Source organism: Phalacrocorax carbo, chromosome 24 (assembly GCF_963921805.1).
Source record: "Phalacrocorax carbo chromosome 24, bPhaCar2.1, whole genome shotgun sequence".
NCBI classification, from domain to species: domain Eukaryota; kingdom Metazoa; phylum Chordata; class Aves; order Suliformes; family Phalacrocoracidae; genus Phalacrocorax; species Phalacrocorax carbo.
This window is the reverse complement of record NC_087536.1, coordinates 4,377,942-4,405,043: the sequence shown is the minus strand read 5'-3', so window position 1 is coordinate 4,405,043 and position 27,102 is coordinate 4,377,942. Positions and strand designations below refer to the sequence as shown.

Below are 27,102 nucleotides of genomic sequence, written 5' to 3'. Positions count from 1 at the left end.
TGTACCTGAAATATTGTATTTTGGGGGGCAGGGAGAAGACGATGCCAGAGAAACTCAGCTCCTGTAGGGTTAAGCTGAGCAGAGTCTTGGTAGTCTGTGAGAATCCTGTAGGTATTGTACTTGGGTATGATCATGGCTGCGCTGCAGGCTATTTTATACAGCTATGTAGAACTAGTATGTTAACAACTATCCTGTACTGCTCTTTGCCAATGCTGACACTGTCCCAAAACAGCTCATGAAACACCTCTAGATTTCTTAAATATAGAAAAAACAATGTACATGAAAAATAGAGGGGATTTTTAAAAATTATTTTAAACACTCATATTAAAGCTTGCAGGAAGAGAAAACTTCACCCACACCTGCAGTTTATAGTGATGTTAACAGGAAGTATTTCACATGGCAAAGATCTGAAGTACAGGAATATTACTGAGCTCATACAATCTAGATGCTCATACAGACTCATACTATGCTCATACAAACAAAATGCTAGAATTAAGATTAAAGAAGTAACTCTAATTTAAATCTTTTGACATATACAGTACAATCCTTAATTATATTATAATTCCTCCCCAGTGTGTCAGCACCTTGCCCCCATCCCCATTTTTACCCGCCTATTCTAGCCACTTCTTGCCCTTTCCCCAGCTCCCAGCTAAGCCCAGCCTATTATCAGGTCCTCATCTTCCAGCCAAGACTCCTAGTCCAGTACAGAATTACTCACCAAACCGTAAAGCCTACTTCTCTTGACCAGAAACACCATTTCCCCACATTGCAAGTAAGCCATCAAGATGATGCCCCCAAACTCTGCATAATATATATCCACAAGTGTTACAGGCAAGCCTTAGCTGATATAAACTATCTCAGCTGCATGGCAATTCACGTCAGCCAAGGAAACAAAATCCATGCTGCTCTAAAAACCAGCTTTGATCTGTGCAGAGAGCATTTATATGTTGTCCACTTTCCTCCTGCTAAAGCAGTGGAGCAAAACAGCCACCCAATGTACGAGTGCAGAAAAATACAGAACTTCACGTATCTTTATATATAACACAAAGATAAATCTTGCCTGTTTAAAAAAACCCTGAAGCTAGAGAAGAAAATAAAGGGGAACACGGTCACATTACCCATCACAGAAATGGTTAAGGTCACGGCTCCTGAAGGGCAACTATATTTTAGGCAAGTTATTGGGCAGAGCTACTATCCTGCTTGTGGTGTTTGGCTAAATAGAAAGAAACTGAGAGTGATACTTTCTGAAGGCACCAAAATAAAGCTAGAAAATGAGAGAACCAGATGTCCCTGTAGGAATGCTGGAAAATGCTTGAGATAAAGGGGAAGGGGGCGGGGGGGATGGGGAACCAAACCCAAACCAACAACCTTTAACCAAAACGTCCCAGAGGATATTTTTTTTTTGAGGTTCTATGTCAACAAGTGACACTGACACAACACTGTATACTTTTTCCTCCCCTCTTCAGCAGAGGAATTTTGACTGACCAGATATTTTGTCAACATCAAGTAGAATGATTTATACTGGCATGGGTTCAACCTTAAAAGTCATCATTATTTTTATTTCAAGGTACCGAGCACCCATGTTCCTAATGAGAGTAGAGATTTGGAAAAACATCACTATCCAAGTATTCACTCATACTCCAAATTAGTATCTATCACAATCTAGTTTGAAGACCCAGTGAAATTTCTCGTAGCTATAAATTCAAGGCTTATTTAAAGCTGTCCAGAATAAAAACTTAAGACAGATCCGTAAGATAAACAGCATGGAGAAAGGAGGCAGCTTTACCAATCATCCAAAGCAGCACTTTTTGTTTTAGAATTCTCATGTTCACATGAATCTAAGTTTCATCTTTTCAAAAAAGGAAATTTCAAGAACTGTAGTTTCTTACAGAAGGTTTGCAAATGTAAAACAAACCAGAAGTGCAGGCAGGAATCTTAGCAGTTTTATTTTTCTTTTCAGAACTTAGTTTCAAAGTATTCATGTAGATACATCTTGATGCTGATGCTAAATAATATCAAGTGCTAATTGCTTTGCTGAATCGGGACCCATTTGCTGAAATAGCTTTTTATCAATGTTGCATAAGAAAACCAAACCGCATCTCTTCAAAAATAATTAAATCCAATTTGTATTGGCATCAGCACTCTCGGCTTCAAGTCTAATTTCTTTATGCCATCAGCTAATTTCATCTGTTCACTGTGTACCGGCTTTCAACTGCTTTAAACGCCTCTGTAATTACCCTCCCTATGCCACCTCTTTTCAAACACTCAATGATCTTCCTCTAAGGTTTGGGGTTTTGAAAAAGAACGCATGTGTGTCTGGCTAATGCAAACGTACCTTGTGCTGTCGTGCTTTGCAACACGGCACTTGGGTACAGAGCCGGAAGAACAAGGCAATTATTTCTTTCCTTTCTGATACAAACCTCTTGCACAGAGCTGCAAAGATCAAGACAAGGACCCAGTGGGAAAATACGGTAGTGGAAAACTTTTCCCCTGGAGCAAAGGAACAGACCTAACTAGAGCAAGTGAACACCTACAATAATCAGGCTAACAGCTTGGTGGTGCAGTCAGCAGCAACAATGGAAAGCACAGGAAGCGTGCAGAACTGATGGCACATCCTGTGGAGAAAGTTGACTAGTTCTTTGAGGGAAGCACCGGGGATAAAATGGAAGGACTGTCAGAGGAGCAACTTCCTACCAGGCTACAGAGCCTGAATCCTGAAAGGATTTGTGGTAATTGACAATGTCATTTTAGTTTGCTTGGGATTCACATCTCCAATGAGAATAGTTACTCTTTTTTCTTTAAAGGGATGAAAAATACACGGAGCAGAATTTTTTGCCTTCATGCCAAAAACTGAGCAGAGGGAAAAGGGCTCAACATTCCACAGGCTACAGAGCTGGAGTCACTTTGCTCACTAGTCGCCCCAGGCCACGTCAGTATGAAGTTATGATGCTCTGAGCTGCAAAGCTTCTATAACCCAGACTCTTGCAGCTCAATCACTGGACTACTTTTTCAAAAGCAAATTAATTGGTACTTAACTTTGTGTATTAAGCTGACATCACGGTGTCTAAACACGTAAGCAAGAATGTCCTTTTCAGAAGGAGGTCTGCCTGTGTGGACTGACTCTGCTCCGCCTCAACTAGCTGTCAGCATACTCAAAACATCTTCTGTTGTTGACAGACACCATCAATGTCATTTAAATTGCCATCACAATTAGTACTACAGAATCAGCTAGCGCTCCAAACCAAGATGAAACTCTCCTCCTCCCCTACCCCATCTTTCTTGCCAAACAGTCCCCATTTCAAAGGTCTTGCAATTTAACGAGGCACATCAAGGTAGGTTAAGGGAAAAGTGATTTGTCCAAGTTCCTCTGCACACTACAGGAAGGAGAAATGGGCTTCAAACATCCTAATTCCCATCCCTTCATTAATTCAAAGTGCTGGGTTTATAACAGGTGTATGCCTCTGTGGTAGGACCACAGAAGGCCAGCTCCCCAATGTGATCTGTGAACACTGTATTTATAAAGCTGTAGACTTCAGAGTCTGATTTTATATAGCCTCTTGCCCCAGATTTACTCCTTCCCCTATATGGCCTCTTTTTTATCCACGCAGGCTTAGGGGAAGAGCTGAAAAGGAGGACTGGTGTGTGCTGATTTTACTGAGCATTATGAGCTTCCTCTAACTCAGTCGTTTCATTTCACTTTCCTTCAGTGGGAAACCTAGGATGGGAATGGATTAGGACAATTCCTACAGTCTGCTAAAGGATCTCGAATAGACAGAGCAACAAGATGTTTAAAAAACACAGGCCAAAGAGGGGACGCTGGGCTACAGATTTTCTGAAGTCAGTCCAAATGCATCATCCTATTCTATTTCTCTTCCCTTTGGAGAAATACTCATCTTACAAACAACATTACCTTGGAGTTCTTGCTTACTGAGAAGCAAGACGCTATGCACTGTATGAAACCCTCTCCAAACTGCAGTAATTTCCCCCAGAACACTGCTCATAGACAGTGGAATGACTTTCATACATAGCTGTAACAGAGCCTAGGCTGATGGGCACGTTTGTACTGTCACCAACTGCTTTACTCCTCTTCCCAGTTGCAGGCTACCCTATTTTGGTACCTTGGGTGCAGTGCAACAGTGGAAGGAGAAGCTGTGTAAATGACTGCACTGCTGTTTCCTACAGCCCACAGAGAGCTTCCTGCTGGAACAAATAAGAAAAACAGGGTGTCTGTCAGGCTGATGCTGGACTGACAGTCCTAGCTGGTGTTTCTACCCCACACATCCCCTGAAAGTTACTAAGGAAAAAACACAACACAGTTGGACAACACTCGGTTCAGAAACAGTAGACTGGTTAAATGTGGGACAAAGCTCAGTTTTAAAAATTGAAGGAATAAAAGTGCTTGTGTACTTGGAGAATTATCAAGTGGCTTTAGACTCTCAGTTTAAAGCAGGAATATAGCTTGACCTTCACAAAGCAAGAGTAAGCGCTGCAAAAAACCTAGTGGAAAAGTATAAAGTTTTCTTTCCCAAATTGCAAGTCTTTTCTGGAAAAAGCAGACTGGTTCTCAGTCCTTGTTTTTTGGTTTGGTTCCTTCTCTCCCCAGCACCACCCTGGTGAAAATACATTTTTAAGTGCAGATTAAAAATCTGATTTTCATTTTTTTTATCTCAATGAAAATGTTTTTGCTAGATGTAGTGCCATCTGGAAATGGAACCTTTGCAAAATGGTTCATGGTTAGACCTCAGAAAAAAATCAGTGTCAACCAAAATCGTTAGTTGCTTTTGAATTTTTTTTTTCTGCTAAAACTTATGTAATCACTTCCAGAATACTTGAATACAACCTTGCTCCTGCTTCCACTGAAATTAAAGGAAGTTTTGACGTGGATTTGTACAAGATAAATCCCTAAACCTATAACATACCACACAAATCAGAGCCCTGGTGGTTGTTCTCTGCTGGATAAATTTAAAAAAAAAAAAAAAATCCCTTCAGCCTGAGAAATGCCATCATCTGGTGAAATCAGCTTTATGCTGTCTCCTGTCAGGTGTGACAGCGCTTGTGAGTTCATGAGAGGGGCAAGTGATTAAAAGCCACCATAGGGCAATCAGTTACCACTTCATTTTATTTTATTTTCTTGAAATAGCCTTTGTAAGAAAGACTCAAACCCATGTAAGAAAGAGCAACTCGTTTTGCCTAATGGATTCACAGTCACCGACACTCAAATAAGCTGACTGCTTAAAAACAACTCGGGAGCCACAGTAAAAGATAGAAAATTATTGCTTCCTGTCATGACCAAATATTAAACACAGCACACACCTAATGGCTCTATCACTCCCCAGGGAAGAAGCTTTATGAACAATAAAATCCCAGCAGACTTGCACTGTTTGGACTGAGAAGCCTCATTATAGGCTCACTGATCCAATACAATTTACAAGCTCAATGGACTCCACTTGAAGGAAAAGGCACCGAACATGGAGTTATAAATGGAACGCCCATGGAGAAATAAGCATTTATTTGTGAAGGAAATTAGCAGAGAAGAGGAGAGGGAAAGAAAAAAAAACCAAAAGACAGGGTGGATGACAGCAGCACCAAGATCCAAATCAGAAAGATGAGAATATGAATTACACTTGCAGAGAGCAAATGCTGATCCAGGACATCCTTACATGATCCAGCCTGGAAGACGCAAGATTTGGATTCTGCTCCTCACTGTGTCACAAACTGTCTCCCACATGATCTTGAGCAAGCTACGTAAGCTCTTAGTATCTGTAAAATTATGAACCTGCCTCCAACTGACTTAAGCAAGTTTCAAATATACATTATATACTTCTAATCCCAACCTTGTCTTCATTTTACAAGGACTTTGGGTGATGTTCTGAGCAAGACAAATTATTTCATACCCTATCTGAAAAGCAGGAAACATTACACATTAATTGGGAGGCCTTCTTCAGATGTGAAGCACTCTCTTTAGAGAGGCTAAAATCCTGGAATGTTTACAGGGCAGAGAATATATGAGATCCCACCAGAAACAGATGGTGAATGAAACACACAAGGAAGGGATGGACAGAAACAAAAGGTTCAAAAGAAAAGCAAGAGGCAGTAACAAAAAAAGGTTAGGGCAGATGAAGTGACAAGTCCATAAAACCAGGTCTAGACAGAGGCCGAGTGCAAAAGTGATAAGGAAGAGTATTTCAGGTCATAAATACACAGACGATGCTTTCATTAGAATGCAAATACTCTGAAATATTGACATTTTCAATGACAAGCACAGATGGATTCAGGCAAACGCAGGCCCATTTTCAAAAAGTTGAGTTGTAGAGATCCCATGTCACACACAACTGGCTCTACGTGCCCCGAACTTCTTTTGTGCTGTTTGCATAGCGAATTTATCCTCGGCTTCTATTCCCAGAGGTGCTTTAGTTCATGGGAAACTTTTATTCCATTCCCCTCTCCACTACTACAAAACTCATCGATTCTAATGGCTCCTTACACTGCCATCTCATCTGTCCTCCTGAGACCTCTTATTATCAGCTAGCTGGGCAGCCATTTAACCTCCTCGCTTGCTGCTTATGAGAACACAACACAAACTGGATCAGATTCTCCCTATTGCAGGGACAAAGCTTCAACTTAAGAAGGCACATGGATTTTTCCACACTATGTCTGAACTTTGCTCAAAACTTTGCATTGCTCAGTCAGGATTTAGCCAGCCAGCATCAGTGTTTTTTATCTCAGCTAAAGCACAACTAATCTAACAAGATTGGAATTCATCCATGCTTGCTGTCCAAACTGCACTAAAGCATCATAGCAGCTTATCTGATTTATGCAGAATTGCTAAAATCCTTTGGGTCTTGTCTTCATGGGACTTATTTTCTTAAGGCTTCCAGGCAGTAGTAGCAATAGTCGGATATCATTTCTTTAAATTATATAATATGTCCTTGCTCAAACTTAACCATGCTCCCCTTGCAGTTCTGAAACCAGAACATGTGCTGACTACTCCAGTTACAGACTTTTAGTGGAACTAAAGCATCCCTATTCGTTAACACTCTCACCCATTACATTTTTCCCCTCTAACATATCCAAAAGGGCTCAGGTGAGGGGCTCAGGACAAAATGGCTGCACAGTCACACAATGACAGCACATGGCTAGGAGCACACATGTACAGAAAGCTAGCGAGAACGAGGTTCCAGTTCTGTTAGCTTCCCAATAAATCTGTGCTTAAAATCAGCAGTGATTTAAATGAGTTTATTTTTTTTCCGCTTAGTTTCAGAAGTAGTAACGCCTTCAGCCCAGGCAGCAGCAACTAACAGCCTGGGGGGAGAATAACTTTTTTTAATCACTCCAAAACAATCTCATCCTAGTGGCAACAGTTTTCCACATCACCATAGTATTTCCACACTTTGATTTTCAGCATACGTATCTCTGTGTTATCAGTGAAAGCCAGAAAAGCACACACTTATACTTGGTTTACTCTTAAACAGAGACTAGGTGAATGGCTGGAAAAATACAGGAAATCTGCAATGGAGAGAAAGAAGCAGAACCCAGGACTTCCACAGTTCAAACTAGATCCTTAACCACAAGTCCATTCTTCATTTTTCTAACATATTCAAAGAGATCTTTAAGCTTCTTTCGACTCACCAGCTTGCTGGAAAATCTGTTGTCTGTTGATATTTAAAACAAAAAAAAGAAAATTAAGTGACACAAGCTAGTCTCTAGTTTACTCCACTTACAAGCTTTAAGTGGTTGTATGCATCAAAGATTTCAAGATGCTTTGGGCAGCAAACTGGTAAAGAAATTTTCTTTTTGCCTAAAAAAAGGTGGGGCAGGGGGAAGAAACCAACAAACAAATTACGCACTAAGACAACCACTTGTCAAATGGCTGGATAGTGCACTTTAAGTTACTGACTCCCCACAAACATCCAGTCTACTAAAAAATTCATAAAGAGACAGATGGCACAACAGCAGCTCTTTGCAGGAGAGCAGGGTTTAGCAGTGAACAAAGGACTTTGACTCCCTAGGACAAGAGAAGAGATCATTGTGGGTTTTGGAGGCTTGGAAGGGGGGATTGGAGCATGCGGGGAGCTGAGGACGGCTGCATCTATCTGTGGCTCCTAGTTTCACCCCACAGCAGCAATAGATTTGAGACATCTATTCTACCTTGGCAGACTTACAAGGACTATGGAGAACAGAGTAGGACAAGAATAATCCAACTCTGCCATGTAGATTAAATCCTCCTTGCAGTAGAAGAATGAAAAATAAAACCAAAAGCTCCTATTCAAGGATCTGAAGCCACTTTCCCCAAGTAGGTAATTGCTAATTGATAACACTTTGCATGAAGGGGGAAACTGAGGCATGGAGTTACGTGGCCTCTTTAAAGTGACAGGGCAATTCAGTGTCAGTGGGAATTTGATCCAGGCCTCTCCATTCACGCTGTTCTGCCTTGAAGCATTAGGAAATATCCTTGTGTTACCCAATGGCTTTTGGAATCAGCCTAAAAAAGAGATGGAGGGAATAAAGTCCTTTTGAGATGGCTAAGATTAAGAGAAAATGAGAAAAAAAAACCCAAACACAAAAAACCCACAAACACCAGGATAGCCAGGAGTCTGCACTTACTTCAAGCCAGATCCTTCAAAACAAAAGATAATCTGTATGCCCTTTGCCTTTTTTAGGAAAAGGGAATGGGGGGAAGGGGAGCATAAGACAACATAAAGCCATTCTTATTAATGTGGACATCTCACACAGAGCACTTCAAACACATCATGGGCACTATAGGGACATAGTCAGAATGTTTAAGCCTGGCAACAGCTGTCTTTCCTGAAGTGAGTTTTAGTGCTTGTGAAATGTGCCAGCCAGCCTGGGAGAGTTCGGTCCTCTGTTTATCTATACAGCAGGTAGGCCATGACTATCAGCAAGGAAGAAAATCTCTATCCGTGCCGCCTTATTTCGGCACTAAAGGGATGGACCCCTATAGCACAAGAATGTAATCCAGTCTCTTCTGCTTCTTTACAGAGATGCTGACAAGTGTGCCAGCTGTGTTCATGCTTTGGGGGTTTTCTTTAAAAACAATAATAACGAAAGCCTAAATGTTTCCAGCAAGTGTCAGCTGACCGATATTGTAGTTCACCATCTACTGAAACCATGGTGCCAAGTGCTCAGCTGGTGCAAGTCAATACAGCGCTGCTGGCCCAGCTGCAGATCTGGCCCCATGCCTCCACCCACTGGTTAGTGCATGTCTCGACCCAAGGTAATATTCCACACAACACCGCAGCTCACTGGAATCCCGTTCATCACTACCACCATTGCCCCAGTAACAACCGCAATAAATAAAAGGTAGCAACAAAACACATTAGATTCTTTACAGGACCATTAGGAAGAGTCTAGGCTAACAGTAGGAGGGATTGGACCCAGGTTCTTAAAGCATCTGAGCTAAGTGACCTCATTTCAAAGGCAGCAGAGGACTTAAGAGCCTCCACAGTAAAGCCATAAAGACAGCAAGCTACACACAGCACAGAGCTTATGCTCACATTTTGCAGTGCTGTTCTAAGTAATTTCCCCTGTAGCAACAAAAAGATTTGTCCCATCCCAGGTGTTTTGCATTGTTTCATTGAATTACATAGAAATTTTGACTATTTATCTCTTTTTAGAAAAAGGAAAAAAAAAAAAAGAGGCAAATTAATTGTTCAATCAAAAAAGTCACCCAGTTCTCCCCAGTACCCTGGAGGCTTCAATTAGATCACAGCTTTAGTAAACTAGGTAAAGCACCAACAGTAACAAGCAGATGAAATAACCTGCTCTAAAGAGCTTAAATCTTCAAGAAACGCAAAGAATAAAAACAAACAATAAAAAAAAAAAAAGAAAAAGCCAACCCACTTTATCCCACTTGACAAATGGGGAATTTATATCCGAAACTATATAAATCACCTAAAATGAGAGAGAAAATCTGCAGTAAAATGAGGAATTAAATTAATTTGCAGTATCCACGACCTCTTAATCATAAGACCAAGTTTCTTTTTATTTGCATAACAGGGGTGGGAAAGGTAGCAAACTACGTCATATAATATAGGCGTGACAAAACACAGCTTTCATTTGGGTAATATCATCTTCAAAAAAACAAACTTCCACCCTTCTATGTGAAAGCCACCCCAACACATCCACCTCATATCCCTGTCTACCATTTCAAAAAAGAAGGAGATATTAGCATGCAAAAATTCACACTCTTAATTTCCAGGAACTACAAGGAACATTAAGAACCACCACTTCAGCCATGAGAAAAAGAAACACACACATACACATTTACATTTCTGAAGTCTCATAAACCTACCAATTCCACAGGTTCTAACTTACTAAGCAGGAAGACAGGATAAATAGGAGTTAAGATCACTGGGAGTCCACCAGTGCTATGACCCACCATGGGAAGCACACTAGAACTGATTTAGCTCTGATGAATTTTGATCTTGTAGGCCAAGTTATAGCTTGCTTTAATGTTCTGAGAAGCAACCTTGGCTTGTGTGGTCTAAAAAAACTCAGAGTGAGTATTTTGCAAATGCTTCTGGACTCAACATCTACCATGTAATCTCCCATATATGTGTTCAGGTGGTCCTTTCAGTCCTACGCTTCAGCGGAGTTACGTCTGTTTCTGCTTTCTGATGCCTGGAAAAGCAGCATTGCAGGATTTGAGCTGCATCATTGCTGTTAAATCAGAGGCAGCATTCCCAAGTCAGATTCTCATCTGAGTTACGGTGGGATTCTAACTCAGAACGTTGCAGGAACCTAAATACTCTGGTGTATCCTACAGATCTTTGTCGGTGGGAGAGGGTACACAGTAAACTGCAGTGAAGAAGCTCCCCTTCATATAGAAAAGCGCTGGTTTCCAAGGGTGAACAGAAAAATAGCTGCAAGGTCCTTAGGATCTAAATCTAGTCCCCAGAGCAAAGGTCACAGCAGAAATGTTTTATTCAGCATCATAAGAACTTTTGGAATTCATTCAAGGAAAAGAAGAAACCCAACAACAACAACATGGCTGACATTTTTTTGCCACTGAACTAGTTCTTCCTTTTTAAACAGGGGTATGGGTTGCCGTGATTTGGAAAACGCCAGTGAATTGTGCCTCCCTGCAGCAATAAACAGGTAACCCAACACAACAGTCTAAGCACCGGTCTCTGGAAGTATAAAAAGCAAGGAAGCAGGGAGAGAAACACATAAAAGGCAAAACACTGTACTGCCAATGGAGTTATGTTCGTTTATATCAGCTTACAACATAGTCCCTGAACTCAGCTAAATTTGGTGCATGCTTAGTTCAGAGCAACACTGGATGGCAGGTTATAACCTCAACCGATTTGAATGCTTCATTAGCCTCCTGAGGTTTGTAGGATGCATCTAGAGCGTGGTCAGAAGTGTGCAGTCATAGCACAGACAGGCGTACCAGCTGCAGCCACTTAGTTAGCTCAGGCAAAAAAGAAAAAATAATGAAGTTGCAGTAGCAGCATCGGTGCAGGTGCTGCAGCAGGTACAGGCATTAGTGTATCTCTCTACCCAGTAGCAGTGCCTCTCCTTGCTTCTTCACCACCTTTAGAAGTACCCAAAGTAGTTCAACGTGTGCCCACTCACAGTAGGAGTATATCTCTGCGTACCAGACAGAGCTTGCTTCATCTTGGACTCTAAACCCCTCTACTTGCAGCTCCTTTGCTGGTGAGGGAACCTGCTTGCCGCACACGGGCAGTAAAGCAGCTTCAAGATTAGTAACATGGTGTCCTCCCATATCCTTTATATTTGAGTAGGCCACTGCCTTTGTGGGAGCTGCAAATCAAACACAGAACTTGCTAGACCTAAGCAAAACACAGCTTAGCCTAAAACTGGGCCCTATCCCTGCTCTCACACTTCATGACAGTGTCCTAAGACAGCTTTGAGGATGTTGGTCTTCTCTACGCTGTACAACCAAGCCATGTTTTACTTGCATATCTACACACACACGGCTGGAATTACAACGCAGATGGCACCACCTGAGCACCAGCCGCAATTTCCTCATGCGCTCTTGCAGCAGGAGTAACGCATAATAATTTACCTAGGCTCAAAGGGAGAACCTAGCACCTTCAGACAGCTAACTTCTTCTCTGGCCTCCATTTTCTTTCTATTCCAAATGGAAAGCTCTAGTCCCACTTCACTTCGCACGCGCTGTTTAGACATGGCTCTGTGTTACGCATATTTTTGCAATCCCTTCTCTCCCTGTCTTACTTTGGTTTTTTCCCACTTCCCTACAGACATGCTAGAATGTAACAGCTGCATTGTTACAAGTTTTTACATTTACCTATCATTTCAAACAACAAAAACACACCTTCATTCCAATGATTATTTAAAGAAAACCTGTAGTTCATTTTAAACTAAGAAAAAAACCCATCATGAAATCTTACCACATTTATTGGCCTGCATGATCGCAGACGGTTGCAGGCTGCATTTCAGAAGTTATCTTCCACTTGCTACCAAGCTCTTAAGCATAGCTGTTTTCTTCTAAAGAAGCCTTATAAAGCCCCCCTAAATAAGAACACTGCTGCCCAGAGTCCCAATCTAGCTCAGACCACATGTGACCCTCCAGCAGAGCTTGGGAGAGCAGACTGCTCACTCAAACTCCAAAGCAGTTGTACTTAACTGCTGTGGAAATGTCTGAGGATGACACACTAGACAATGAATTCCTCTGTGCACAGACATGTACAGCATAACTTTGTTATTATGTTTGCATTACATGTGTTAACTCAGATGTACTACACAGGATTATCCCCCACTCCTCAAACCTTCTTTAACTGGCTAAAATAGTGGAATAGAAGTAACTGTACAGAAGAGGGAGTCATCTGCTAGATGCTGCACTACTGATTAGTGGTAGAGCAAGAAAAAAGGATTTAGCTTCCAGTTTAGCTTCTATTCCCCACACTGTTCACCAAACCATGCCACCCCCAGACAGCAGTGCAGATTTGAAACTATTTCTTTCCTCTGAGGCCTAATCTGATTTAGTGACTGCTTTTAAAAGCAAGTGAAGATAGCTTTATCGGGCTATGCCCCTTATTATTACCCCACTGAACTCCAGATTTCACTTGCAATTTTGCTACTCGCACACACAGAGATGAAAAGGGAAGAGCTGACACTCAACAAGAAACTGCCAGACTGAACCCACAGGACGCTTCCACACAAACAGAATGTCTATTGCTGCGAGCAGGGGAGTTAGGAATAAAAGTTCTAGACTTAGAGCAAGTTAGGAAAGCTTAGGACCCACTGACCACACAGATGACTTGTGATGCACATTTTACAGGTGGTTTTTAAAAATAACAACCCTGTTCTTCTAGTAGTTCCACTTCCATTCATTTTACATCAACAGATCTCAAATCCCTACCGAAAGCATCAGAATCTTCATCTTGCATGAGAATGGGCAGCCTGCTCAAGACAACAAAACGACAAATAAAGTCAGTTGTAGGACCTACTCCCTTCATGGTCTTAAATTCTGGGCTGCCTTACGTCATGCTGCTTCTCCAGCGGTCAGACAAGTTTCAGACCATTCAGACTTCAGATTGGACAGTTCCCAAATGCAGATTCATACCAAACACCAACACAGCCGAAAATAAGTTAGAGATGTTGTAGAAAAGGTCAAGATGGCGTATCTAAGACTTCTGCTTCTAGTCATGAAGCTGCCCCTTGCACCCACACAAACAGCCCAGTTTGCTGGAATTTCCAACTTTCGCCCCAACTGCAACTTCTAAGTACAAAATTGGGAGGGAAAACCATGGAGTAAAGGGACTGGAAGAACCCCATCACATCAAAGTTCCAAAATTATTTAGATTGATTCTGTGATTAAAAAAGGAAATTATAGAATTTTATTCAAGCCAGCTTGACCATTCTGAACGCCAAAACAAAATGCACAAGAAATATTATGACAAATAACACTTATTAGAATGCAGACAGGACATGCCAGACATACAGACATAAAAACTGAATCCACAATCAATCCACTTCAGCATCAGCTCTCACTGGCCCCCTGTACCAGCTGCTTTAGGGAGAAGAAATTCTTTAAACAGTTACTATAGAATAATCTGGGCAGGGGGAGGTTTCCTCCTGACTTTTCCTTATTTACTCTTCTCCTTCTGGATATCTTGATTGCATACTTCTTTTTGGAACAGCTCTGTCTTCTTATTTTTCCTTTTTGAATCTTGCTGAACTCCAGCACTTTGAGCCAGCGAGTTCCACAGGCTAGTTTTCTAAGTCTCCACAAAATACTCAAAATTTTTAATGTGCCGGTTCATGATTTAACAAACTGCTGCTCTCCCTATTTCTGTGATCCACTTAGAAAGTGACAAGCAAAACCTAGACCTGGATGAAGCTGCTGTTCCTCACAAAATTGCTCACAATCCCCACACAGGCAGTTTTTAATCCTGCCTAATATGTTACACTTCTGCCTTTACACCTTCCTTCCTCCCCATGTCTCTACAAAAATTTTGTATTTTTGTTAAAGAATATTGTTGAAGCTGCCAGGATGCACAAAGCTTTATCTGCCTCAGTAATCTAGTTGGCTCATATCCCTGGTGAATAGAAAATATTCCAGATACATACATGGAATATTTGGTCACAATGAAAATTATACACAGAGAACTTAATTTAAAAAATAAACATCAACGGATTTCTCAAGGTAAGCCTAGGCAGACTAAAGCTAACCAGCTCTTAGGCTGGCATTTTTCTAAAGAATGACAAGACACAGACACCCCTGACTGGCAGACACCGACAGATAGCCATCAAGACAGACCCTCAGCCATCTCAAAGTACACACAATGCTTTGCCAATGTTTTTGTCAGAAAATGAGGATTTGTTTCCTACCTGTCAATGATCACGGGGTCAGACGGAGTCTCATTTCTGTTGCCACAACTTTTCTTCTCACAGCACCGACTAGAGAGAGAAAAAAAACCAAACTGAAGAATTACTGGGACAGTTGGTAGCAAAGCAGCCAGCTAAGAGTCTTGTCTGCAGACCTTCAGGACTCAATATATGTCTAAAAGAGTGACTGAGAAAACTCCAGCTAGGCTTTCCAGAAGGGGGAAGAACTAAGGGAACCAGGTGCCCAAATCCCACTTGATTCCAGATGGAGTTTGGCACTTGGACCCCTCATAGTCATCTTTGAAATTCCCAGCCAAAACTGAACCGCAATACGGTCACACTTTAGGCTAAGGCACTATTTATAAAGGCTTAATAAATGATTAACAGATGCCATAATGATATTACAGGCACGAGTATCATGTGTTATGTATGGTTAAAAGTCCATCAAAAGAAGGTGTTAGAACTGACTATAAGCAACCTACTGATTTATTGATTATGAAATATCTAGTAACCCCTAAGTTTCATATGCCCACAGAAAACTTCAACACTATAGTAGCACCAATGAAAAACCAGAAACTGGATATATTTAGATCCTACTAAAGATCTGAAGAGGTACTTTTTCAGGTTGGCATTTCATCTGCAAGTCCCTTTGCAATTGTTTCAATGACGATAAGCCCTTAAGATTAAGCATGTATCTATACACATTTTATATTGCATGGCCACCAACACGATTGTATAGAAATTAGAACTCTCTGGTGAGCTCACAGCATAAAATAAATGTATTTATCTGACTTGGTAAGAAAACGCAAGATAATGGCGTCACCCTAAAGAGCTTGCAGGTAAGGTTTGTATTGCAGAATGATATCCTCGTTATGCCCTTGTCTATGCACGTGTGCATGCACACATACGCAAAGACAACTCTGCGTGTGCATGCACGGGTGTGTACATATAAACACAGGTGTATCAGGAGATGATACAGAAGAATACATCCTACACTCAGGCTATTTGACGTTCTTCGCTCCCAGTGAATTAAACTTTCTTCAGGAAAGAAGAACAGAACCACTGCATTTCCTTTCTCATTTTTAATAACAATAAACAAACAAAAACAGAAAAAAAATCAAGAGACAGGTAGTTATTTGATTTCCAGTGATATACTCACTGACATGGGTGATGCTCCTTGCATATATACCAACCGAGTACCAAAAGTTTAATAGACTTTAAAAACAGTCCTTGCTCTGAAATTCTCAATTTTAAGATTTTGTAGCAACGTAGAAGTCTGTTAGGTTTAAGCTGTTTTGATGCTCAGATAGTTTGTCCCAACCAAAGGGAACATGGGAGGGAGAGGATGGAGGCATCCAAAACTTTAAGTAGACTATATCAGAAGTCCCATATGCCTCAGAAGTCGCCAGATCAGATTCTGCCTTAAGTTACACAAAAGCCTTTCCAAATTATGTTTTTCACATTCTGCTGAGGTTGTTCAATTTTATACACATGGAATCAAGAAATTGTTTAGGTTTTTGTACAGCTGGGTAATAGGTGCTGAATACATTTGCAAAATTCTCAAGTCAGTCTGAATCCCGCAGTCTTCCAACTGGGGAGCAATTCCAAGCAGAGGAAGTTAAAAAAATGAAATGAGATGCTTAGATTCACTGAAGGTAGTATAAAATATGAAAGAGTAGCTTTTTTTTCTTGAAATGCCTAATATTCAATTATAAATACCTAAAGTAAGTGTTTAAACAAAAAACCTCTTTCAGATACGAACACTTTCAAATACATGCACTTTCTCCTTAAGTTACAGTGTGTGCCAGCAACTTCCCATTTGCAAGCTGAAATTGCCTAGCAAGATGAGACACAACTAGCAGATCTGTTTGAATAGCAGCTCTAACTGTTTCAACATTTCTACGTTCCCTTTGCCTCAAACCTGCACTTATTCATCGATGCTAGTCCTTTTAAAATAAAAGGATACACTAAATATTTAAAAATCCCTGGGGCAGACCCTCTAGCTGCTGTAAATTGTCATAGCTCCATCGACTTCAGTGAAGCTATGGTAATTCACACTAGCTAAGAATATCCCTCTCCTTCCTTCTCCCAACTTTGTTTTAAGTGCATCTTTTATGCATTTCACTGCCTAATGATTGTTTATAAAGAATTGCATATTTTTGTACTGAACGCCAAGATGTGAGATATTTTCTAAAGGAAAAAAAATTAACACCACCCCCCCCCCCCAAAAAAAGCAAAAAACCCTCACTCAGAAGAATATAAATTAGGCATGTACTTCTGACACGTCCAATATAACAATGCATTGGAAACAACACCAGGAATAATCGCCTTGCTGGTTTACATGCGTGATAATAAAACAACAAAAAACTAAATTTTTTAAATAGTTACATAGCGGTTTGTTGTTGGGGGATTTTGTGGTTTGGTTTTTCAGGCCTTTTGGTTTTGTTTTTGGGTGTTTTTTTCCTTCATCTAGCTGAAACAGCCGTCATTTCCTCTCTTTGCAATAATACCAAATGAGATATCCTGTACTCGTGGAGCTTATGCAGATGGTCGTAATATTTCTGACTGCACTACACCACAGTAACGACCAAGCAGAATACCCTGGCAGTACCTCCACTACATCTCAGCAGCTCATATACTCTTACCAGCGAGGTTGCCATTTCTTGGCATAGTCAGTGTTTTCGAATGAGTTACACGAGATTGGAGTACAACGTGGCTGGGTTTGGAAAGAAGCACATCTTGGTATTTTGGTTTGTACAATTATCACACTTAGGAACTTCAGCTTTGTAATACTTCCAAATTTTCATTCTAAAACTGTGGCTTACAGCTAAAGTACTCCTAATGTTTTACAAATATCTACTTTTTTTTCACACTCGGGTAACAGATTTTTGTTAGAGTGCTAGATTTTTTTTCCCTTTGACCATAATATTTTTCATATATGTTTGGGGTCTAAAAGTGTCTTGATTAGGGAACGACTAGCTCACACATAAATCAGAGTACTTTTAAAGTCTGAGAATGTTTCAGCCCAGCATTTTAGCAAAAATACATCTCAAATCTTTAAAACTCTGTTCTCAAGTATTTCATCACAGTATCCAAGCACTAACACTTCCACTGGGTTTGTTTTACAAGTGCCATCTGTAACAGAACTGACTTGTTCCAATTTAAGTCAATGGCAAAAAATCCCAAACTCTGGTGGTCCAGGATCAAGCCTACAATATTCTCTTAAAGCAAATTATCGGCATGACTTCACTGATATTTACGCTTCTGCTACAATGTTGTGCTAGGAACAAACCTTTAGAGATGTTTATTTGCTTAAAACAAGAATATCGAGGCCTAAGACTTGTATTTTCTACACCTTTTCTTGTTATACTTTCCCCTCTAACAAGGTCTACATGGGAAAAAGAATGGTTTACATTATGAACAGTCATAAAAAGACTTAAAAACAAACACAGAAACCAAAAACTACCACAGACAACACCAGATCTACAAACTGAGTATTCCAGAAGGCTCATGTCAAAGGCAAACTTGCATCCTTTCCCTCCTCACACTTGACTAAAATGGTTTTAAAATTCAGCCCTCAACTACCCTCCCCTCACCCCCACCAAAAAAAAAAAAAAAATCTGTCTCTAATTTCAAACTCAAATAAGCTCACAGCATGGTGGCCTTTGTTTTGTTTTCTTCTCCCCAACTCCTCCCTGCAATTGCATAACAAAAGTGTCTAAATTCACACCATCTGGCCGATAAAGACACAGGCCCCAGTGGCCGCCTGGCCCAGCTGATTAGAGCTCCTGTCTAGTCTGAGCCTTGTGGCGAAAGTCACAGCTGTGGGGCTTGCTTGCACTCAATACAACTCTGTTATTAGCCAGCTGTAGGCCCTGAGACTACTTCTGTTCAAATTATACCACCTTTTAACCCTCTGAGCATTGAGGGCATAGGGGGTTGCTGGCAGCAGCATAACAACTAGTTTCCTCTTAGTCGATAATTGGAAGAAAAAGAAGAGGAGGAAAAAAAAAGTTATTTCAGGAGAGGAGACTGTTTACCTTGATTTCCAACCGTTGCAGGGAAAGACTGTGTATTTAAGATAGACCCACCTAATAGGAACAGTTCTCATTAGGCTGTAATAACCCAAATGAAAAATTTCAGATCTGCAAATAAATAAATAAAGCCCCTCACTGAAAGCACTAATTATTGAGAGTTGAGAGTTTACCTTTCAATTGGTATGACAGATTGTTGTAGCCGTATCAATATTTAGACAACTTTCCTGCTAAGCACGCATCTGTCACTAACTGAGCGGAAGATGGGGAGTTTCAGATGCACTTGTCTCTATACAGCAAGAATATCTGCGTGCATGATTACATACAAAAAAAAAGGAAGCCAAAAACAAAACAAAAAAAAGCCTACCGTCAACTAGCAAGGATTGGAAGAAGAGGAGCAGAAAGACAGGCAGACCCTTCTTTTTAAAAACAGTAGGCATCAATTTGGACAGCAGAGTGGGTACAGTGCATTAAATTTTTATATAGTGTTACTAATGCAAACTAAACTAGGGGCTTTAAAAATTGATGCTGCCACTTAAGCAGCACACAATGAGGAAGATTTGATTATTGTACTTAAAAGAAATAAAATAAAATGTCAAGTTTAACTAGAGTTGGATCCATTCCCTTGGCATTATTCAAAGTGATATGTGTAATGCCTCTTCAGAATACGCAGCATCCTGTTCAGAGATACTTTAGGAAAACACGACATTTAAAATCAAATGTCTTCATTAGGTATCAAGGTTACAGAACGCTTTTGCTTTCGTTCGCTAATCTGTGATTTACACGGAAAGGACGTCCCCGAGTTGTAATTCTTCCATGCCTAATCTATCAAGCAGGAGAGTTCAGTATGATCGGAATAATGGTTTATGTTTGTAGAACACAACCTTTAACCAAGCACGGAATATGTTTATAGGCATCAGTGGAGACCAAGTATATAAAAGCTGAACAGAGGATTTGATACTAGACAGGCATGGAGAGGAAGCGGAGGGAAAAGCCAAATCAATTTTATTTTAAAGAAGAACATTTGGATGGGAAGGTGGTGGTGTTTGCTGAACTATTTGAACTTCTAAGATAGAACTGCACTCCGTACAGGAAGAGTGGAGGAAGACGAAGTGTGCTAACTGTTGTTCTGTTACCACTAACCAGGGTATGCAACTGCGTAGCAATTCAAAGATCTTCCTTCTCTAATGTTCACCTTATTACAGGGAAGACTTTCAACGATGTGGAGAGCATTTATATTTTAATACCTACACAAGTTCTGGATGTGCCAGAAAGTAACATACACACCTTTGATCTTTGCCACTACATCTACAGGTCCTCATGAAGTGCACTGTATGCATCCCTCATACACGAGATAGGCTGTGTTTGTGATATATGTACATATGTAAACATTGGTCAGAAATAACAACACTCATTTTCTTCATTAATGAGAGCAAAACACTATACATTTACTTTTTAAATATAACAAAAATCAAGTAATGGAATAGTTGACATAATTGCTAAGTACTGAAACTGAGTCTTTCCCTTGATAAGAAATTTGTCTAAATAAACTGCTCTTACTTCAGTATTAGCTTAAAAGGCTACTTTAAAAAAAAAAAATCAAGTAGCAAACTGCAACATTAAAAGCAGCAACGTTCAGTCCAACAGCTTAACCCCCTCCCACTGATACAATAAATCACAAACTGTGTTTAATAAAGGGCAAGATTGGTTTTGCCTTTCATTTTATGAAAGAACATTCTATGCACAATTTAACACATTTTAATATAAGAACATTGACTGTTTGCATTGTTATAGGTATTGAAAAAAATTTAATTACATGAGAACAGGAAAAGTAATAAGTTACCATGGAAGCGCGATGTACATACATAAGGTACATGTAACTTCAAACTTATACAAATGTTATTAAAAACATCCTCAACTCACTTTACCCTCTAATTTAGAACTTTGCATGCTAAAAATAGTGTCTTTTTTAATTAAGAGGTGGAAGTCCTATAAATATTGCTTACACAGTATAGAAAAAAAAAAAGGATTTGTGTTTTGGTTTGAGGGGTTTCTTTTTCGGTTGGGGTAGAACTAAGCAAAATTAAAGAACATTAATGATGATAATTTAATAAGAAAATTAAAATATTTCACCAGAGAAAGTTACAAATTTTTTACCTGAAAACTAAAAGGCATTCCTTGTGTAAATTAAACTGCTCATTCTCAAAAGGTGAAGGGGAATTTTGTAAGAAATAAGCATATGAAAAGTATTGATTTACACAACAGATACATAGGCCTAGTTTAAAAAAAATAATAACGCAGCTCAGACTGTGGACCTGGGTTTGCTAAATTTCTTGCAGTAACAAACAAAAAAAACCACACCCCAATAATTTGTATTGAACCCAAATCAAGTATTATTCACAGGTAAAAAGAAAGTCTTCCTACACAAAGGATCTCTCTGACTCAACAACATCAAAAAACAAACAAACAGAAAACCAAACTCTTCCTATCTACCACTTCATCAGAAAGGCCATTCTGGAATCTATGGAAACAAACTTAACAAACAATACGCCGTTAATAAAGTCATCTTACCTGCACATGACCTCGTGGGTAAGCAAAACTCTGCACATTTCAGGATTCTTGTTCTGTCCTTCGTAAGTTATGGGCTACAGAAAATAAGAAAAGGGGTAAGGCAGGAGCATCAGGGGGTTACTTATTTGTCATAATATTCAGATCTGAGGTGAAGGCTTCTTACCATTGCTCACCATCGCTTGCAAATAAATACCTTCCCCCAAAGCCTTTATGAGCAGGGAAAGCAGCTTATACATAAATATTGATTAAAAGTGGATAAAAACCTACAATCCATAGAGGAAGAAAGAGACTTAAAAGCATCACTTTTCAATTGCTCTCAAAAATAAGGTCTGCAATAGAGGTGGACAAGAGGCAAAAATGAACCAGAGAAGAAAAAACATGCAGGGCAATGTTAAAAAAAGAAGGCTGAGGTGGGACAGGATAACATGGCACATATTAGCTGTGCTCACCTGCTTAGTGACTGAATCGATGAGTCTAACATACAGATCCTGTTCAGTCCTGACACCTAGAGCGAGAGGGGAGAGTAATAAATGAAGCTGTTACATGCATCTTTCCCTAAACATGGGAACAAAACCATTCCGTTTCATCTAGTGCCTTATTAAACACCCTCAGAAAGACCATTTAGTTTTTTTTTCTAGTGTGCTTCCCAAGCCCATCCACACCAGGTGAACCCCAGATCCCATCCCTACACTGCAGGGGCACCGTGCAAGGGTATTTCTGTGCATTTTAGAAATTGAAGCGACAGCACCTACACACCTCGCCTCACTGTACAGCCGACAGCAGGTGACTGGAGAGGGGACTCACCATTGCTATAGAGGAGCTGGAGTTTGTAATGTGTGCCGTTGTTCGTCTTTTCATTGCCTTGCTCCTGAAAGAGACAATTAAAAAAATAAAAATTCTTCCAGAACTTACACATGGCACATTTAAAATGCAAAAGCTGATAATCATGATGGAAGTGACAACAAAGTTCATTAAAATTCTGAGAGGTGAATCCACTGATTGGGATATATTAACCTTCCAAATGACCCAGGACAAACTACAAAATACTGCTGACATCTTTTCCTGTAGGAGTTCAAGAACTTCTTTTCCTCTCTCATTTGCTATTACACTCTCAACTTTTTCAAGGCAATACACTGAGGCAAATTTGTGCATTTCAAGTTAGTTAATATAAAGCAGATTGATAGTGGTAAAGCTCACTGGGTTTTGAGTCATTAATGTTATTTATTTCCTGACGGTTGTGTTACAGGGATGTTTCCTGCATTTTTTTTTAACTGTAATTTCCTAGAAGATAATTATTTCAGAGCATCCTTCATAATGAAAAAAATCTTGTCCATGGCTAAGGAAATAATTGTAAAAACAAATGTGAAGTGGTCAACACATCGATTTAAAAGCCAAAAGCAAGTGCTTTTCAGGTCCTGCCATTGACTTTGGAGTCTTAAGAAAGACATATAAACATGCTCAACAGATAATATGACATATGACAGGTCAGACTCTGCTTGTGTCAGGATAATAATAAAACTTGGCAGATCTGGTAGGCACCAAAAAAAACCAAACCCCAACCACAAAAACAAACCACGAAACAAAAAAAGCACGCATTTGTCCCCCATAAAATTTTTTATTCTATTTTTAGTGGGCGTATGAAATTCCCATTGTAGTCCTGATACAGCAGAGGCTTGTGAGCCTTTTTAACTACAGCAGTGCACAGAGGGCAACAGCTCTACTGAAGCACCTGAACGAAGAGCTGGTTGTATTTTGTCAGGGACAACAGGTATTTAAAGTTAGCAACTCAACGGCGGAGAAGAAAAGATCAAATTTGGAGAGGGAAAGAGGAAGAAGAAAGATAACAAGCCTTACTTTATCATTTTCTACAAAGTCCACAAAAGCTGTCCTCTCTATTTCCACGGGCTGCCCCTGTCTGTCGTAGAGAGCCAGAACAAAGTGAAAGAAATTGGATTTCCTCAAGTTGGAGGGTGGCTGTTTTTCAAAGTGAGCTCTGGACAAAGCTACTCCGCTGTGGAGGAAACACACGGGATAGGGTGTGGGGGGAGAGACAAAGACATTACCAGGTTGCGCAGCAGTAACAGCAAAACAACAACGGAAAAGGCACAACGCATCGAGAGGAGAGCCTCGGCGGGAGGGAGCCGCACGGCGTTAGGAGCAGCCCCTTGCCGGCCCCGGGCTCGGCTCCGCTCCCGGCGGGGCGGGCTGGGCCGGGCCGGGCCCCCGCGCGGGGCAGGGGGCGACGCCGCGGTTCGGAGCTGTCTCTGTGACCCCCGAGTCGGCCTGGCCCCGGCGTCTGTATAGCTCTGCTCCCAGGACAAGGGCAATCTACAGCCGCCGGGCGTGAAGGGATCGGTTATTGACACGCAGCAAGCATTTGACTCCCTCCTCTACCTATTTTCTTCTTGCCTGGCGCGTTTCGGGAGCGCAACGCGCAGCGTGGGAAATAGGTGTAACACAACAGAGTCTGGGAGCGCTACCTGTACATCCCCGCACCGCTCGCTTTTCCTGCGGGAGAAGGCAAGCGACCCTAAAACGTTTCCTACAAGCGGACTGTCAGCTTGGGGCACCTACGTATTAGGTAAAAGAAAACTAGTTTCAAGCAGAACATCCACTTGCCTCGGCAGCAAAATTTGCCAGCGTAGTCTTTAGTCACTGACCTATTTGAACCTATGCCTGCGTCTTCAATTTCTGGTTTAAATTGCAAGAATTTAGACTCAGGTTAATCAGCCCTTGCCCGAATCTTGTTCCCGACTGCAGAAAATGCAGTGACGTTTCCCACGCATTTCCCGGCTTGGAACGATTCAAGCGCTTTTGCATATCCACAAAAAGTGCAGCTACGTTTCTTAGGGAAGTCAGCTGTGGCTCCCTCTCCCTAACGCCCATTTATATCCGCTCCAGAGAAACTGGGTGCACATGAGCACCTCCATATTACCCCATAGACAGATTAAGTCTATCTGCCACGCAAGTTCGGAGTCGGAACAGCGTGGGTTTTCAGTCCCCAAAATAGCTCCGCTGCACCGGCCAAACTATTCGACTCTTTCGGAGAACTACAGATGTTTCCCTGCGTTTTCCATTGCCAAACAGGTACAGCGTGATCTCACCGCATCCGCCACAACTGCGCCTAGCTGGGGGCTTCCTCTTACTCTGCGTGTAAGAACTGGGATTTCTGGGTTTGTTACGGATCTCTGGGAAAAAAAAAAACAACAAACCACCTGGCGGTGCCACCGCCTGGCCCGGTGCGACCGCATCTCTGCCGCTCCTGCGGGTTAGAGGCTTCTTAGGAGCCCTTTCCTTTTACTTTCGGTTTTCCCAGGAACAAACCTCTCCCCACCCCCCATCGTATTTATTAAACCGTCTATCGACATTCATAAAACTCTGATAACTCCTCCCATAGTGCTTGGAAAACCTTGCTCACGGATCAGGCCGTGGGTGGGGGCATGGAGGTACTTGCTTCTGTAACGTCCCTGTTCCTTGTGAAGTCCCATCTGCTGTTACACGCCTTTCACCTACCTTGTCTGTGTATTAAATAAAACCCAACTTATTCCCGGGACCAAGTTAACGTTTCCCTTCCCCGACGCTACTACTCTTTTCTTTTTCCTTTTTTTAAAAAAAGAAAAAAGGTATCCAGAGAGCAAGGAGGAAAAAAAAAAAATACCTAAAAGGGTTTTTCATCGTCTAACGGGAAAAGACTGGAATAACGGTCCTGTGCCGACCTGAGGGAGAGGAAATAAAAGGGGCGAAGCTGAGCCGCCCGGACAAGCCAAACCCGGCCGGGCAAGCCCCCAGGCCGGTGCGTGCCGCAGAGACCGGAGGGCGGGCCGGTGGTGCGGGGCTGTGCGGGGCAGCGCGGAGCCGGGGCTCGGGGCTGCGGCGGTCCCGAACTGCCGGCCCCGCTTCCCCCCCGCCAGCCCCCGGCTCCCCCGAAACCGCGCTTTGCTCGCCGGTTTCAGCCGGCCGGCAGCCTTCAACCCGCGGGTCGAAGTTCCGCCAGTGCCGGCGGTAGCCACAGAGCCACTGGAATTGAGTGAAACAAGGTGGGCCGGGGAGAGGGGCACACGGCCCATCTACATTTAAGTTGATTCTAACTTGGCTGCCTGGCCCAGAAAGTGGGAAGGAGTAGTCTGTATCGCTAAGTACAGCCAACCCGCCCCCCCCACACACACACCTCCCCTGTGCAGAAAAAGGATGATCCCATCTCTCTGTCATCTGGACCCCGCACTGGATTTTAGGGCTCTCGATGCTCTCCGATTGGGGAGCGCTTGTTCCCAGCTCTAGCTGTACAGCCTGGAATTTTCACTGACCAGAGGAGACCGGGAGGAGGGAGGGGGACAGAAGGCAAGAAAATAAATTTAATAACAAATACAAACAACAACAGGGAGTCAAGAAAAGGCTTGCTTAGAAAGGAAAAAATAAAAAGTGGGGAAAGAGCACGGGAGAAATAGTCACGGTTACCTTTGTGCTGCTACGTTTGCATCCACAACCCCAACATTTCTGACCCAGGACCTGACGGAATCCATTTCAGAACCTAGAGATTTATCTTTCAGAATTGGTCCTCTTCCTAAAGTATCTTGAATCCCAAACATTTAAAAAGTCTATTCCAACTAGCAACAGTTTCCTTTTGGGGGATAAGGGAGGAGAAAAGAAGAAAAAAAAAAAAAAAAAAAAGACGCAGCCTTTGAACTTGACACACACAAATCCCAGGAAAGTGGAGAAGTTCAGCTTTAAGACCAACTTCTTCTGCTTTTAAATGCTACGTGCTTTTAATGCCTTCAAATAGGGGAAACAAAAGTTTTTCCTCTTGCAAAGCAAAAGTTATGCTGATTCAGTCTTGCCTGGTATCATCATCCTTCAAACGCAGGAGAGGAAACTGCATCCAGAAACTGATCGCTGTTAACAAGGATCACCTGTTTCTCAACAGACTTGGGGAGAAGGATTGATTGCTGCCTAATCCAGGAGGAAAAAGACAAAAAAAAAAAAAAAAAAAAAAAGAAGAAGCGGGATAAGTTGCAAAAGAAGGGAAGAAATGGAGCTAAGGAGAGCCTGGTTACACACGACGGCGGGGAAGAGCCGGTCCTTCCCAGCCCGGTCACCATGAATGGGTTACAGCTACGGGAGCGAACATACCGGGAAGGGGGCGGAGCCTGCTCCCAAATAAGGGACTGTATTTGCATAGCCTCACCCGATTGGAGGGCTGCGGGCAGGCCCGCCGCCGCCCTGCCCTCGCCGCGGGGCGGGGGCGGTGCGGCCGGAGTTGGCCGGCGGGAGGCAGGCCCGGCCCAGCAAGGCTTGGCCCAGCAAGGCCCGTCTCGGACCCGCTGCAGCGGCAGCCCGAGCCGGCCAGCTCTGGGCGTAGTGTCACAGCCAGTGCCGCACCACACGGGCCCGCCGCCTAACCACCGAACTGCGCTGAAAGCGGCGATCGCCGTGCATCAGTTCCGTACCGCGGCAATAAAGCAATCGCACAGGTAGTTGGCTGGTCGGCTTTCAGGCGCGGTATTTAAGAAAAAAATAAAAAGGTGCCCAGAAGGAACGAACTGGGTGGCGGTGGCAATGCCTGCGGGGGCTCTGGGTGCAGGGGCTGCCTGCACGAGCAAGAGTGAGAGAGACAGACTGCAGCGCGCCCAGAAGACCCTGAAGTTCCCACTGCATGCGAGTT

The 27,102-nt window shown here is 42.0% G+C and overlaps 1 protein-coding gene across 1 annotated transcript in view; it reads right to left on the bottom strand.

Annotated features, from left to right (window-relative positions):
* EBF2 (EBF transcription factor 2) overlaps positions 1 to 26,512 on the bottom strand; it is a 144,493-nt gene extending 117,981 nt beyond the window's left edge. The window contains exons 1-6 of the mRNA XM_064472484.1: positions 25,899 to 26,512; positions 23,298 to 23,454; positions 22,248 to 22,311; positions 21,893 to 21,948; positions 21,444 to 21,517; positions 14,842 to 14,910 (exon numbers count right to left, since the gene is read on the bottom strand). Coding sequence (XP_064328554.1) covers positions 14,842 to 14,910; positions 21,444 to 21,517; positions 21,893 to 21,948; positions 22,248 to 22,311; positions 23,298 to 23,454; positions 25,899 to 26,029 — 551 coding nt within the window. The 5' untranslated portion in view covers positions 26,030 to 26,512. The remainder of the gene's footprint in view (positions 1 to 14,841; positions 14,911 to 21,443; positions 21,518 to 21,892; positions 21,949 to 22,247; positions 22,312 to 23,297; positions 23,455 to 25,898) is intronic.
* Between the last annotated feature and the right edge of the window lie 590 nt (positions 26,513 to 27,102).